At 56.5% G+C, this 14,613-nt stretch overlaps 1 protein-coding gene across 1 annotated transcript; it reads left to right on the top strand.

Moving 5' to 3' along the window:
* Positions 1–3,338: 3,338 nt before the first annotated feature.
* On the top strand, positions 3,339–13,287 carry LOC106864284 (uncharacterized). Its single transcript, XM_088157685.1, has 5 exons — positions 3,339–3,508; positions 4,319–4,409; positions 5,333–5,665; positions 9,199–9,286; positions 9,449–13,287. The coding sequence occupies exons 1-5, from the start codon at positions 3,339–3,341 to the stop codon at positions 10,525–10,527; spliced, it is 1,761 nt and encodes a 586-aa protein (XP_088013811.1). The 3' UTR covers positions 10,528–13,287.
* Positions 13,288–14,613: the final 1,326 nt, after the last annotated feature.

Raw genomic sequence — 14,613 nt, 5'->3', positions numbered from 1 at the left:
TGGCTGGGCAGAGCAGCTCAACAGTCTGGATGCCACCACAACAGAAGCTCTGCAAAGCCACGTTTACTGTCAATGTCCTGAATTGCTCATTGGAGAATACGAGTCCTCCAGGGGTACGTCCCTTTAACAGCAGTGATCAGTTCAAGTTGTGCCAGCGTCCACCTGTCTGAATGAGGAGCCCAGAAACTTGGCAGACCAGGGGCCCTTTTGGACTCGTTCCCTCGGGCCGTGGCCATGTGTGTGTATCCACCCCCTCAGGCCCACGCTGGGTGCCCCAAAAGTGATAAAACCAGAAAAAGGAGAGAAAACCTCCCTAAGATCTGGATACATTACAGCAGAAACCACGACCTTTACAGTGCTTTGAAATGTTTGTTTTCCTTTTTAGAAGAAACCTGCCTCCCAGCCAGCCTCGCCATGAGCCCTCTCCAAGTTGTCATGGTGTTAGTGCTGAGCAGTCTGACAGCTGCCTGCATCATCCCTCAGCCACGCCAAAACATCTGGGTGACCCTGGCACAGACACTGCCACAAGAAAAGAGCTGCCTGTGCACTGCAGCAGCAAGAGACCCCATGTCCACCTGCCTGGTGGGGATCCCATTGCAGGCTGGAGAAAATCCAGCCAGCTTTGCACACCTGTGCCTAACCCAGGTCCAGAGAGGAGTGGCTGCCAAATGTGCCCAAGGCATCTCAGGAACCCCAAGAATTGGAGCTGTTGGGTTCCTCCCCAGCACCACAGCTCATTCATTTTCCCTTCAGCCCATTATCCAGCACCAAAGCCTTTCACAGCACACTGCAATATCGAGAGGAATTCACCACCAAAAGGTGGTGTAATATTCTGAGTCGTGTTGCAGCACACACCCCACACCATTCGTGTCCCAAAAGCCTCCCTAAGGGTCTGTTCCTAATTTGGGGATATTGGGCGTGGGCAGGAATCCCTTCTCAGCTTTTAGGAGGGCCATGAACCATGGGGCAGTTGTCCCTGTTAGCACCCAACCAAACCTTCATTGGTGAATGGACACACAGAAACAATTTGGCCAACAAAATTCAAAAGAGAAGTGCTGACCAATTGGACCCAAACTGTGATTCAGAAATTTTTCATGGGGCCAAGTCCAAAAGAATTTCTGCTCCTCTGTTCCTTCCAGGGGTTGCAGCAGCCAAAGCTCTGGGTGAATTGGGCCACCAAGAGTGCTGGGTGGTCAAACAGGCAAACTGCACATGCACTGCCATCAGCTCCCTCCTGGATGAGGAAATCACCGGGCAGGCCACACTGCAAAATGGTGCAGCCATGGACTTCCTGCTGCTGCTGCTGCACGGACACCAATGCCAGCAATTTGAAGGACTTTGTTGCATCAACCTGACCTCAAAAGCTCCCAACATCCACGCAGCCCTCTGAGACATGAAAAGCTTGATGGGATAAGTGAAGCAAGAATCCGAGGATTGGTTCATGGAACTGTTCAAGGGCTGGGGACTCACAGGGTGGTGGACTTCAATAGTTAAAACAAATTTGTCATTTTTTGTTGTTCTTTTCCTTATAGTGTTGGCATTCGGAATTCTACAATTGCTTAATTTTCAAAGCAATTAGCAGTCTAATTTCTCCTACCTCAGGAGTCAGTCACATGGAGCTGACAAACCAAAAGCAGTCTAACCTGCCTGCAAATCCTAAGTGGTGGGCAAATCCATATTCTGAATAAGTCCAACGCCTTTCTTTTCCCTTTATTTAACAAAAAGGGGAGATGTTGTATTGCACTGTTTGCTCGGTAGGTTGCCCTGTTCGTGGTTCTACACTGCACTGTGACGTTTCTGTATTGATTTGTCCAGTACTGCTGGCAGTGCACTGGTGAGGTGGCAATTGGTTCTTGTTGCTCTTTCACCTTCAGGAATCCCACTGCAGATGGGTTTTCTGATAGCCCAGGCAGGGTGTTCAACTGCTTAATGCCCTCTGCTGCCACAGCAGCTATTCCAAAAGCCCACCTGAGTCCCTTTGGGTCTTTGTAATAGCCATTCCTGAGGAAGTCTATGCCTAGGATACATGGTGCCTCTGGGCCAGTCACAATTGGATGTTTCTGCCACTCTTTCCCAGTCAGGCTCCCCTCAGCCTCCAGCAGAGTCAATTCCTGAGATCCCCCTGTCACCCCAGCAATGGAGACAGGTTCTGCCCCACATGTCCCCATGGCATTGGGGTACACTGAGAACCAGTGTCAATTAATGCCTCATATTTCTGTGGCTCTGATGATCCAGGCCATTGGATCCACACCATCCAAAAGACCTGGTTTTCCTCTGCCTCTCCCTGGCTGGAGGCAGGGCCCCTCCAGCCCTGGTTATTATTTCTTTTTTGGGCATACATGCTAGAGGTTTTTTTAAGGGGATCCAATAGGTCATCCTGCTTTCTATAATACCCTGCACCTTGGTCATGGGAGGCTGAGGCTGCCTTCACTTTAGTGGAACTCTCTTGGTTGGTGTTCCCCTCCCTGAGCTGACACACCCGTGCTGCCAGGACAGAAGTGGGTTTCTCATCTCACCTTCTCATGTTTTCCCCATGGTTGTGTAGAAGGAAACAGAGCTCAGCTCTTGGGGTGAACCCTCTCTCCTTAGCTGGGGGATGTTGGGGCTCGGCCTCCACTGCGGGAGAAGGTGAGGGGGGGTCCCCGGGGGTCGTGTGACTCCCCCATGTCCCCCACATGCCGGGGTCACCCCCTTTTCTCTCCCCCGGAGCTCCTGACCCAGCTCCTGCTCCCCCCGGGAGGGGATTTGGGGAGCCCCCCTGGGACCCCTTGAATCCCCGTTCCTGGGCACTGGGACCCCCTCCCCCACATCTCCTTCTCCAGCTCCGGGACCCTCTGCACCCCCTTTCCCGGGTATCCTCCTCTCGCAGCCCCTGGATCCCCTGTTTCCGTCACCCCGGGGACCCCCGGACCCCCATTCCCGGCCAGCCCGGGGCACCTCACCCCCAGGCTTCCCTTTCCTGGGAAAGCCGAACTGGGCACGGGGCTCTGCAGCCGCGCTGGGATGGATGATCAGCCAGAGGAAAGGCAGAGAACAGGAGAAAGAGAAGGAGATCGGGAATCAGGGCTCGCAGTCCCGCCGGGCGTGGGAGCCCGAAATGGATGCGCGGATCGCGGGGCTTGCCCCGCTTTGGGCAGGGCCCGGCGGGTTCCGGGCAGAGTTTGAGCGCAGGCCCCGGGAGTTCAGCACAGCTCGGCCCGGGGGTCCCGCAGAGCGCGGCCGAGGAGGGTCCCGGGGGATCCCAGGAGGGGATCCAGGAGAATTCCCGGGAATTCCCCCGCGCTCCCTCGGGCACTTTCGCTTTCGCTTTGCCCAGCCCGAGATCTACCCGGCGACCGATGACGTCACTGCAGACTCGGGCTGCCATTGGCTGCAGGGAAACAGCGGCGCCAATGGCGGGGCCGGAGGCTGCTGAGGGGGCGGGGCCGGAGCTGTGGGCGGGGCCGGAGCGGAGCAGCGCCATGGCTCCAGCGCTGGGGCTGGGGCGCTCCTGGGGGAGCGGCGAGAGGTGAGGGGGACCCCCGGCACCGGCACTCTTTGACCGCTCATTGCGGAGCACGGAGGGGCCCCTAAACCCCCATTCCCGGGCGCCTCGATCTCCCCGAACCCCCATTCTCGGCCATGCGCTCCACCCTGCACCCCCTTATCCGGCACCAAGAACCCCCGCACCCCTTTCCCTGCCATCCCGCCTCTCCCAGCCCGCAGAGTCCCCTTCTCCTTGACCCAGAGACCCCCTGGACCCCTATTAATGCCCTTCCCAGCAGCCCCCGTTCCTCTCAACACTGAGGACACCCTCGACCCCTATTCCCAGCCATCCCGGCTTTCCCCGCCCTGTGCTGGAAGTGGGGACACCGGGGACCCTCGGAGCTCCCTTTCCTGGGTACAGGGAACCCCTGCTGCGGGAAGTTTCCGCCTGTGACCTCCTGTCCGCGGATCCCATCGGCTCGGCAAGGACGGCCGGGAATTCCTCTCCTTCCTGCTGGATCCGGGACATTCGTGGTGGCCGACGGCGCTGCCCAGGTCACCAAGAGGTGCTGGGAAACTGGGGAGATCGAGGCTGAGGAATTCACAAGTTACCTGGGGCACACCTGCCGGGAATGCTGTGGAAATGTGTCAGGGATGAAAACCATGGAAGTTTCCTCCTGGAGGGCTCTGCCTGAGGCGTTCTGTGCAGTGAGAAGCACTCCTGTCACTCATCCCAGCTCTCAGGGTTTGGGCTGCGATGCTTGCAGCACATCCAGCGCTGAGGGCAGTTCAGGGGGGTCCCTTAGCATTTGGGGTCCCCTGGGATTTGCGGAGAAGCCCCCGGTCCCCCCAGGATGTCCCTGAACACGCTGGCGCTGCCCGTGCGCAGTGAGAAGGTTCATACCCGGCACGGGGTCCCCAGCTCTGGCACCGGCATGGCCCAGGTACCCCCAAAACCTCCCGGAACCCCCAAAACCTCCCGGAACCCCCAAAACCTCCCCCGGGATCCCGGAAACATCCCCCGGGATCCCGGAAACATCCTCGGGACCCTCCAAAACCTCTCCAAGACCGCAAAACACCATGTGGGCCCCCCTCAAACCCTCTCAGGACATCAAAATTCCCATAGGACCTCCCAACCCTCCCCCAGAATCACCTTGAGAAGATTTATACCTGGCACGGCGTCCCCATCTCCATCACCAGCAGGTACCCCAAAACAGCCTTGGGACCCCCAGTTCCACCCCAGGGATCGCCCAAATTTACCCATCGGGACCTCTGAAAACCCCCCTCGGGAACCCCCAAAAAATCACCATGGCACCCTGTCCCCCCTCTCCCACCACAGGGTCCCCATCGCCATCATCGGCATGACCCAGGGACCCCCAAATCCTCCTGGGACCCCCAAACCCTCCCCAAACCCCCAATCTCCCCGGGGCTCCGCTGCCGGAGTCAGCGGGAGTGGTGGTGCCGTTTTTAGGGGAGTTACAGTGGAACACGATTAGAGGCGCCCCTTAAAGCTGCGATGGCAGAGAGAACCCCAAAAATCCACCCTGGGCGCCAAAACATTCCTTACATGGGCTTGTAGTGGCTACAAATGTCACCTAAATCCGTCATGATCCCCCCTTAAAAGGGGCCTTTGGGGCTGCGGCCACACAAACACCCCAAAATGAGGAGGAAAAAGCACCCTTGTAGTGGTGGGATTCCCCCCCAAAAAACCTTAAAAAGAGAAAAACTCCTCTTCAAAGGGGCCTGAAGAGCCTTAAACGCCCTCAAAGAGGGGCAGGATTCCCTCCGAGCCGGGAACTCTCCGGTTCGCTGCCCTCGGGGGAGCCCCGAACCACGACGGGTCCTGGGCTGAGCCCCCCACCCCCAGCCGGGGCTGCGGAGGGAACTGGGGGGGCTGGGACGGGGCTTGGGAGTCCTGGGGTTCACTGGGGGACCCTCAGGGGGTCCCATTTCCCCCTGTCCCCCCTTTCCCATTGTTCCCCCAAAAGCTCCGCTCCCCACAGCTCGGTTTGGGGGTGACCCAGCGCCTTCCCTCGCGGCCCGAGATTCGGTGGAGGAGGAGGAGGAGGAGGAAGAGGAGGGACAAAGGAGGAGGAAGAGGAGGGATGAGGAGGAGGAGGAGAGCGAGAGGAAGCGCCACGTGCGTTCACCGCTCGCTGTATCCGCGGCTCCTTCGCCCCCCGAGCATCGCATCCCGCAGGTGAGCGGGGAGGGGGAGCTCGCCCCAAATATCCCGGGGGGTTTTGCTGAATGGGGAGGGGGATTTGGAGCTCCCACGAAATATATCTGCGGTTCCGTGGTTCGTTCTTTCTGTCGGGAGCTTGCAGGGCTCCCGAGCCGAGCCGCAGATGCCCCTCGGGGGGACATCGGGGGGTCCCCGGGCGGTGTTTTTGGGGGATGCGGGGTTGGGCTTCCCGGGCCGGGCCCTGCGAGCTGTGCCGGGATCGGCGGGGGGACACCGGTTTGGGGGAGCCCCGGGAGAGCCGCGGCTTCCCCGAGCGGGAGCCCCGAGACAGGAGAGCCCGAGAGGGGGGGAGCCCTGGGATTGCCGGGACCCCGGCGGGGGGTGCTGGGGCTGGAGGGGCGGCTTGGCCGGGAAAGGGGTTCGGGGGTCCCGGTGCCGGGAGGGGCTGCTCCCAGTATGAGCCCAGTCAGTCCCAGTATGATCCTGGTCATTTCCCCTCTCTGCCTGCATGATCCCTGTTGCTCCCAGTATGAACCCAGTCATTCCCAGTCGTTCCCTATGATGGTACAATTTGCCCCCAGCACGGTCCCAGTTGCTGCCAGTTCCTCCAGCCTTTGTCCAGTGTATTCCCAGTTCTCCCAGTTGCCCCTAGTATAGTCGCAGTCACTCCCAGTATGATGCCAGTCTCTCCCAGCAGGGCCCCAGTCACTCACACTTCCTCCCAGTTCTCCCCAGCACATTCCCAGTGGCTCCCAGTGTGGTCCCAGTCCCCACCCACACGGTCACAGGCACTCCCAGTATATCCCAGTTGCTGTGAACATTCTCGTAGTCATTCCCAGGCACTCCCAGTTACCTCAGCGTGGTTCCTTTGCCCCCAGGATTATCCCAGTCACTCCCAGTACATCCCAGCTGTCACCAGCATGCATCCTGTCATTCCCAGTTCCTCCCAGTGTGTGTGCAGTTGGCTCCCAGCATGGGCTTGGTAGCTCCCAGTAGCCCCCAGTCAGGGTCCACTGATACCCACTATAATCCCAGTATGATTGTAGCCATTCCCAGTATGATTCCAGTCACTCCCAGTATGATGCCAGTGGCCCCCAGTGTGATCCCAGCTGCTCCCTGTCAATGCCAGCATGACCCCAGTAGCCTCCAGTATGATCCCTGTGACTCCCTGTCTCTCCCAGTATATCCCAGTCATCCTCACTTCCTCCCAGTTCCTTTCAGCATGATTCCAGCTGCTCCCAGTCAATCCCAGTATGATTTCAGTAACTCTCAATGTGATCCCAGTATGATCCCAGTTGCTGCCAGAATACTTCCAGTTGTTCCCAGTTCCTTCCCATATGATCCCAGTAGTCCCTAGGATAGTCCCAGTCCCTCTCAGCATGGTCCCACTCACTCCCAGTTGTCCCCAGCTGTTCTCAGTGTGGTTCCAGTCCCCCCAGTATGGTTACAGACACCCCCAGTATGGTTACAGACACCCCCAGTATATCCCAGTTGCTCAGTAAGGTTCTAGTTACCTCAGAATGATCCCAGTTTTTCCCAGTTACTCCCAGTTGCCTCCAGCATGACCCGTTCCTGTCAGTTGCCCAAAGTCTAGTCCCACTTACTCCCAGTATGATCCCAGTTCCCTCAACATGGTTCCAGTATCTTCCAGTTGATCCCAATTGCTCCGAATGTGTCCCCATTAGCCTCCCAACATGGGCCCAGTAGCTCCCAGTAACCCCCAGTCAGGTTCCATTCACACCCATTTTAATCCCAGTGGCTCCCAGGATGATCCCAGTAGGATCCATAGTCACTCCCAGTATGGTTCCAGTCACTCCCAGTATGATCCCAGCCACTTCTGCTACAATCCCAGTCACCTCCAGTATGATCCCAGTCAGTCCCAGATACTCCCAGTATTATTCCAGTCATGCCCAGAGTGACTCCCTGTCACTCCCAGTCACCTCCAGCATGGTTCCAGTCACAAACAGCAATTTTCCAGTCACTCCCAGTTTGATTCCAGTAGGAATCCCAGTCACTCTCAGATACTCGCAGTACTATTGCAGTCAGTCCCAGTCTGATGCCAGCCAGTTCCAGTAGGATCCCAGTATGAGCCTGGCACGGCCATAGCTGCTCCCATTTTTATCCAGTGTATTTCCAGTTGCTCCCATTTACCCCCACTATGGTTTCAGTCTTTCCCAGTGTATCCCAGTTGCTGCTGGCATGTTCCCAGTCACTGCCAGCTGCCCTGAGTTGCTTCCAGCCTGATCCCAGTTGCTCACAGGCACTCCCAGTCACCCTCGGTGTAGTCCCAGTTGCTGCCAGTCTGATCCAGTATGGTCCCATTGTCCCTCAGCATGTTTGCAGTGATTCCCAGTCACTCTGAGTGATGCCAATCCTGGGATCCCCTCTCCCAGATCCCCCGAGAGGAGCCCCAAGGGCTGGAATTTCCCACCCAGGGTCCCCAGCAAGCCCCAGTTTGGATGTGCAGCCCCCAGTTTCCCTCTCCTTTTCCCCGGGCCGGGTTCCCCCCGGCCCCAGCGGGTGGGAGCAGCCGAGAGCCCCGCGCTGCCCATCCCGACCTGTCCCGGCTCCATCCCCGCTCCTGCCGCGGGCTGCGAGGGCTCCGGCAACGGGGCGGGAGCGATGGGGATGGTGGGGCCGAGATGGAGGAGGGCTGGAGGGATGAAGAGGAGGAGGAGGAGGAGGAGTGTGAGGAAGAGCTGGGATGGAGGAGGAGCAGGAACTGGAAGCGCAGGGAACACGCGGTCCAGCCCTCGCTGTGCCCGCAGCCCCCCCGCCCCTGGGCCATTGTCCCCCCAATCTCACAGGAGAGCGCGGAGGGGGAGCTCGCCCAAATATCCTGGGGGCTCCGTGGGAGAAGATGTTTTTATCCAGAGGGAGTGAATTTTTGGAGCTTGAATGATCCCAGAGCTAAGCCAGAGATGGCCTTTGGGGAGATTTTGGAGGGTTCCCGGGAGGTTGTTTATTGCCGGGGGGGTTGGGGCAGGAGAGGGGAGAACACTGGGACACCGAATTGTGCAGCCCAGGGAGAGGAGACCCCAGATGGAGCCTGGAGAGGGGAACACCCTGGGGAGGGGGAGCCCCTGGAGCTCCCCGCAGGCTGGAGCAGAGTCAGGGGAAAGGGGAACACCGGGACCCCCGGCAGCACAGAGAAGGGGCAGCCCCAGAAGCCCAAGGATGGAAGAGCAGAGAGGGGAGACCCTAGGGATTCCTGGGACCCCTGCCAGCCTGGAGAGGGTGAGGACCCCAAAGAGGAGAATCCTCAATACTTGCAGAATTTCCACAAGTCCAAAGTGAAGAGACCAGAGAGGGGGAGCTCCTGGAGGGTTTTTTTGGGAGGATCATGATGGATCCAAGTCTTGTGGGGGCTCAATCCTGGTATTTCTGAGGTTTTTTAAATCTTTGTGGTCTGGAGATTTTTTCTGCTGAATCCTGGTGGTCTGGAGGTTTTCATGGATACAAAATGTCTGGTGACTTGTAGAGATGGGCTTGGGCAGGAGGAATCCCAAACCAAACGCTCTCACACCTTGATTTTCTCTGGGAAACAGGATTTCCCATTCCCAAACAGTGGCCGGGTGACTGAGGAGGAGGTGAAGGCCATGAGGACGAGGAAGATGTCCCGGGAGCCCCAGGCAGGTGAGGAGGAAGCCCCTGGCCCTTTCCCCCTGTGTCCTGCTCCATGTCCCAGCCCAGCACGGCCCCCGGCTGCAGGACAACCCCCCGACCTGGGGGGATCTCCTTCCCCTTCCCTGTGGCACGGAGGCAAATCCCATCCTCTGCTTGTCCTTCCTGCCCCAGGCAAGGAGCTGAGGCCGGAGAGCAGCGAGGACAAATCCCCGCGGCAGAACCTCGTGGGAGAGGCCGTTTGCAGCGGCTCCACGGCACAGGAATGCAACGGGGAGGAAAAGCCGCGGAGATCCCGCAGCAGGAGGGGCTGCAAACGCAGATCCCGGGGATCCCAGCAGGAAAGACCCGGCCTGGGCCGGGGAGGCGACCACAGCTCGGAGCTGGGGGTCCATGAGCAGCTTCAGGATGGGGAGAAGCCCCACAAGTGCTCGGAATGTGGGAAGAGCTTCAGGTGGAGATCTCGCCTGATCCAACATGGGACGATCCACATGGAAGAACGGCCCTACGAGTGTGATAAATGCAGGAAGAGGTTTCAGACCAAGTCCAGTCTCCTCAAGCACTATGGCAGCCACACAGAGGAGAGGCCCTATGAGTGTCCTGACTGCGGGAAGGGCTTCAAGAGAAACCCACACCTCGTCAGGCACCGGTTCATCCACACTGGGGAGAGGCCCCACGAGTGTGAGGAGTGTGGGAAGAGCTTCAGAAGGAGCTCATACCTCATTGTCCACCAGAGGATCCACAACGGGGAGAGACCCTACAAGTGTGGGGAGTGTGGGAAGAGCTTCATAGTGAGCTCCAACCTGGTTGTCCACCAGAGGAGCCACACTGGGGAGAAGCCCTACGAGTGTGATAAATGCAGGAAGAGCTTTTACACCAGCTCCAGTCTCCTGCAGCACTATGTCATTCACACAGAGGAGAGGCCCTTTGGCTGCCCCGACTGTGGGAAGAGCTTCAAGCACAACTGTGCCCTCGTCACCCACCGGCGCATCCACAGCGGGGAGAGGCCCTACGAGTGTGATAAATGCACCAAGAGGTTCCACACCAGCGGCAATCTCCTCCTGCACTGTCGCAGTCACACAGAGGAGAGGCCCTTCCGCTGCCCCGACTGCGGGAAGGGCTTCAACCGCAACGAAAACCTCGTCAGGCACCGGCGCATCCACACCGGGGAGAGGCGCCACGAGTGTCCCGAGTGCGGGAAGAAATTCTCCAGGAAATCTGGCCTGACCCAACACCAACGGGGTCACCACTGAGGGACGCCCTGTGAGTGCCCCGAGTGTGGGAAGAGCTTCGTGCTCTGCTCCAGCTCCATCCCCCATGGCAGGATCCACGCTGGATGATCCCCGGTGGGCAGAGCCCCAATGACCCCTGGTGCTGCTGATCCGTGTTGGGAACACACCTGGCTGGGGGCTCCACATCCTCCTGGCTCCCCGTGGCCTGGATTTTATTTGTATTCCTCTTTCTCCTTCCCAAACCCCAAAAACCAGGGTAAAAATAAAGATGTTGAGCTAAGATGTGATTGGGGACATGGGGGGATCCTCCAGGGGATGTGGGGGACGCTGGGTTCGAGGGACTTGGGGGTTCCTGAGAGGGACTTGGGATTTGCTCAGGGCTTTGTGCCCCTCAGGCCCAGCAGCTCCAGCTGTGCTGGGAGACCCTGGTGGAGGTTCTGGGACAACTGATCAAGGACCCCCTGCCCTGGAACTGTCCCCATGTCCCCCCCTCTCAGCTCCCCCTGCCCCTGTGCAGGATCCCCATCTCCCCACTGTCACTCCCCTTGCCCCCAGTAATTCCTGTGTCACCCCATTCCTGCTCCCATCCCAGTCTGGATCCCATTCCCAGTCTCATTCCCTGTCCCATATCCTCTGCCCAAATGCCATTCCCATATTTCCAGTCCCATATTCCCTGTCCTGTTCCCGTTCTTGTATTCCTGCTCTCATTCCCATACCCTTATTTCCATTTCTGTATTTCCAGTCCTGTTCCCATATTCCCATTCCCAATCCTGTTCCCCTATTCCCATTCCCAATCTCTGTCCCATCTTCTTCATCCCCATGCCATAGTCTCTTCCATTTGCTATTTTCATATTCCCTGTCCTGTTTCCATGTTCCTATCCCCAGTCCATGTCTCCATTCCCCATCCCTGTGCCCATTCCCCATCCCTGTCCTCATTCCCAGTCCTTTCTGAGACAGAGAAATTAAGAGTTAAGAATCAAGCAGCAAGAAATGCTTTGAGCAAAGAGGGGCTGACAAAACCCTGTGGGATGCCTGAACATTTCCCGTGCTTACAAGGACAGGAGGAGAGCAAGGCTGCAAGACGAGATAAAGAGTTTGAATGCACAGACAGGGTGCAAGGACAAAGGCAGCACAGGATGAGGGGGATTCCTCCAGGAAAACTGGGATCCAAGTCTGGAGGATGGCCAAAGGACTAAAGAGGGCATGCACAATGAGACGAGGTGGAAAGTCCAGCTGGGAGGAAGATTTTACTTCATCCCAAAGACCCCCAGACAGCCACCAGAGCGACCAACGAGGGGCAGAGCAGTCACAAAGAGGCTGGAGCTGATTTTAATAGGAAGCTGGGACAGGAGGGGGTAGGAAATGAAAATGTGTTAGGTGTGTTGTGTAGTCCCAGTTTGTAGAGAATAAAAGGAGAGGTGCCAATCTCCACGGGGTGCAGGTTTTTGGAGGAGCTATCCCCCATGCACCTCAGTGCTGAATAAATACACACCTACTCTTAAAACTTATTTTGTGGGTTATAAAAAGGTTTTTCCCCATTTCACCATTCCCAATCCCTGTTCCCATTCCCTGTCCCTATTGAATCATGGTTTTAAAGAGTTAAGATTTTAGCTAAAGGTTAGAAACAATCAGTATTGATCAAAGTGTGAGTTAAATAAACCAATGATAGGTTAATGATCATTAGAAGCTTAAGCTAGAGCTAAGAGAGGTATTGTTCCCAATTATGAGGTTGTTTCAATTTTGTTTCTAGAAAAGGATGCAGTAAGTGAACTGTTATAAGAACAGATTGCAACCAGCAGAAGAATGGCTAACCTGGATTTATACCAATCCATCACTGCTGGGGAAGATGAAAATGGAAAACCTTAGAAATATGATTGCCTTCCAAAAGATTTTGAGAATATGGAAATGAAAGCCATCTCTGAGACACCAAAGCTCAGTTACTGAACAACTAGAAAACATTAGTATGGCCAGCTGGAAATAATCCCCTCTGGATTGAACAATCCCCTCTGCTTGCAGACGGGTCCAAGGGTCAGGAAAGACCCTGTTAGCTTGGTAAAGAGGGTCCAAAGAGCAGTTTTTAGGGTTCAAATGGAACACAGTATGGAATTGTAGTGATTCTTACAGGCTGTATGGAAATGCTATAGGATTTGTATCTTGCATTAGATTGGTGAGTGAAAATTAGAATATTCAACACAGAGGAAGATTTATTGTATTGTAACAGGAACCTCTCTCTCTTACCTCCCTGATGCTGACTTTTACTTCTTACCTCTTATTTCTTGCTCTCTCTTTACTCTTTTTACTTTTGCCCTCCTGCTCTTGGGGGCCTGCTCTGAGCTGGGGCTGGCAGCTCCAGGCAGGGCCCTTTTACCCACGGCAATAAAATCCAAGTTCCAACACGTGGCTTTAGAGATCTCTTTGTCACTCCTGACCATCCAGACTCGAGGCTCCTACACATCACCAAGCAGGGCAGCTTGGATTGTGCCAGAGGGTCATGGAGACCTGATGAAGACATTTCTTACTTCATCCATCAAGACCACTTGTCCCAGTTTGAGACCACCGACCCAATTCAAGAGAGGAATTGCACACCCATGATGGACTATTATTCTCATTTTAATGCAGAGCAGGGATGGGAGGTGCTGGGGTTATGCATTTCTATGGGATGTCAGACTTTGGGAAATAAACAGAGGACAAGGAACCTTGTACAGGACTGCCACATCTCTAGGGGACAACCCCTGTGCAGCCCGTCAGTGTCTTAATAAACAAACCACTTTGTAACTTTAATTAATTACAGAGTCTTTGTCCGTGAACAAATCAGTTTTAACGATTCACCCTTTCTGCACGTGTTCTTCTGTCCTGGGGGTCTCTTTGGTGGTCCCTGGTGATTGGAAACCCCAAAGTCACAGCTGAGCTGGTAAAAGTTGGCACAGCTGGGCTGGTTGCTTTCCAGTGCTTCTTCCTACACAAAGAGCATCGTGAGGTTCCATAGGCCAGTGGGTTTTTAAAAAGCAGCATTGGATTAACCTGATGCCTTTTCCAGGGCTACCAGAAAACAGAGGCCAGACGAGATTAAGGGAATGAAAAGCAATTGTGTTTATTGAAGGGCCTTCAGGTACATCTCGGGCAGACAAAGCCCTCCCACGGGCTACACCCAAAAATGGACAGAAACCTTTCCTGGAAACCAAGGAAAACCAGGAAAAACCCAGTCAATAACCACAGGTCATGAAAATTCAGGGGGAGCCATGTGGGGGTGTGAAGTCAGGGGGATCCCGCTGGGGCTGGGGGCTCCTGCAGCATCTCCTCAAACACCCCCAGGTTTGGGGACCTGGGTGTCCTCACCCCCCACCTCCACCCTGGGGCTCTGAGGGGCTCGGGGTGTCCTTGTCCCCCATCTCTGAGCCCCGGGTGATCTCGGGGTGTTCTCCAGGCTGGGATTGGCCAAAGCAGGGTTTGGGGTTTGGGCTCTGCGGGAAGTTTTGTGTCTCCGCTTCGCTGCCGTGCCCGGGACTTGGGGCCCGGAGTGGAGCGGGTCCATCCCCCCGGCTCGGGCTCTCCCGGCCCTGTGGAGTCCCCACGTGCAGCTCAACCCCTGCCAGAGCCGCTGATGGCAGCAACGAGCGGCAAAGGGGCCGGGCCAGGCTGGGAGCGAGGACACCCGCGGGTGGCAGAGCTGGGACAGGGTGTAAGGGTTGGTCTGACATTCCCTCGATTTTTGCCTCCCGACCGTGACAAGGAGACCTCGAGGACCCCACCCAGGTGACTCCCAACAATGGTTTCCTGGACTGGCCAGGTGGATGCTCGTGACTGTGTGCTGGTGTATTGTGTTCACTGGACCGTGCTGTCGTGGCACCAACCAGAGGTTGTGTTGTACCAACTGAGGACTGCTTGTCCGTACCTGTCTCCTGCAGCACCACACAATGGTCCATAAATCTTCCCACCTTTTGGCCAGAAGCCACTCGCTTTGGAGAAGGACTATAAAAGAGCGACCCTCTGGAAAAGACCCTTTGAGATCTCTCCGCTGATGAAGACCCCCTGGAGAAGACCCCTGAGATCTCCCCACGGACGAGGACTCGTCTATGGGATGACCCGCGAGGACGCCCGTCTCGTCTG

Source organism: Sturnus vulgaris, unplaced genomic scaffold, assembly GCF_052056855.1.
Source record: "Sturnus vulgaris isolate bStuVul1 unplaced genomic scaffold, bStuVul1.hap1 Scaffold_153, whole genome shotgun sequence".
Classification (NCBI taxonomy): Eukaryota; Metazoa; Chordata; class Aves; order Passeriformes; family Sturnidae; genus Sturnus; species Sturnus vulgaris.
This window is presented reverse-complemented; position numbering and strand designations above follow the sequence as displayed.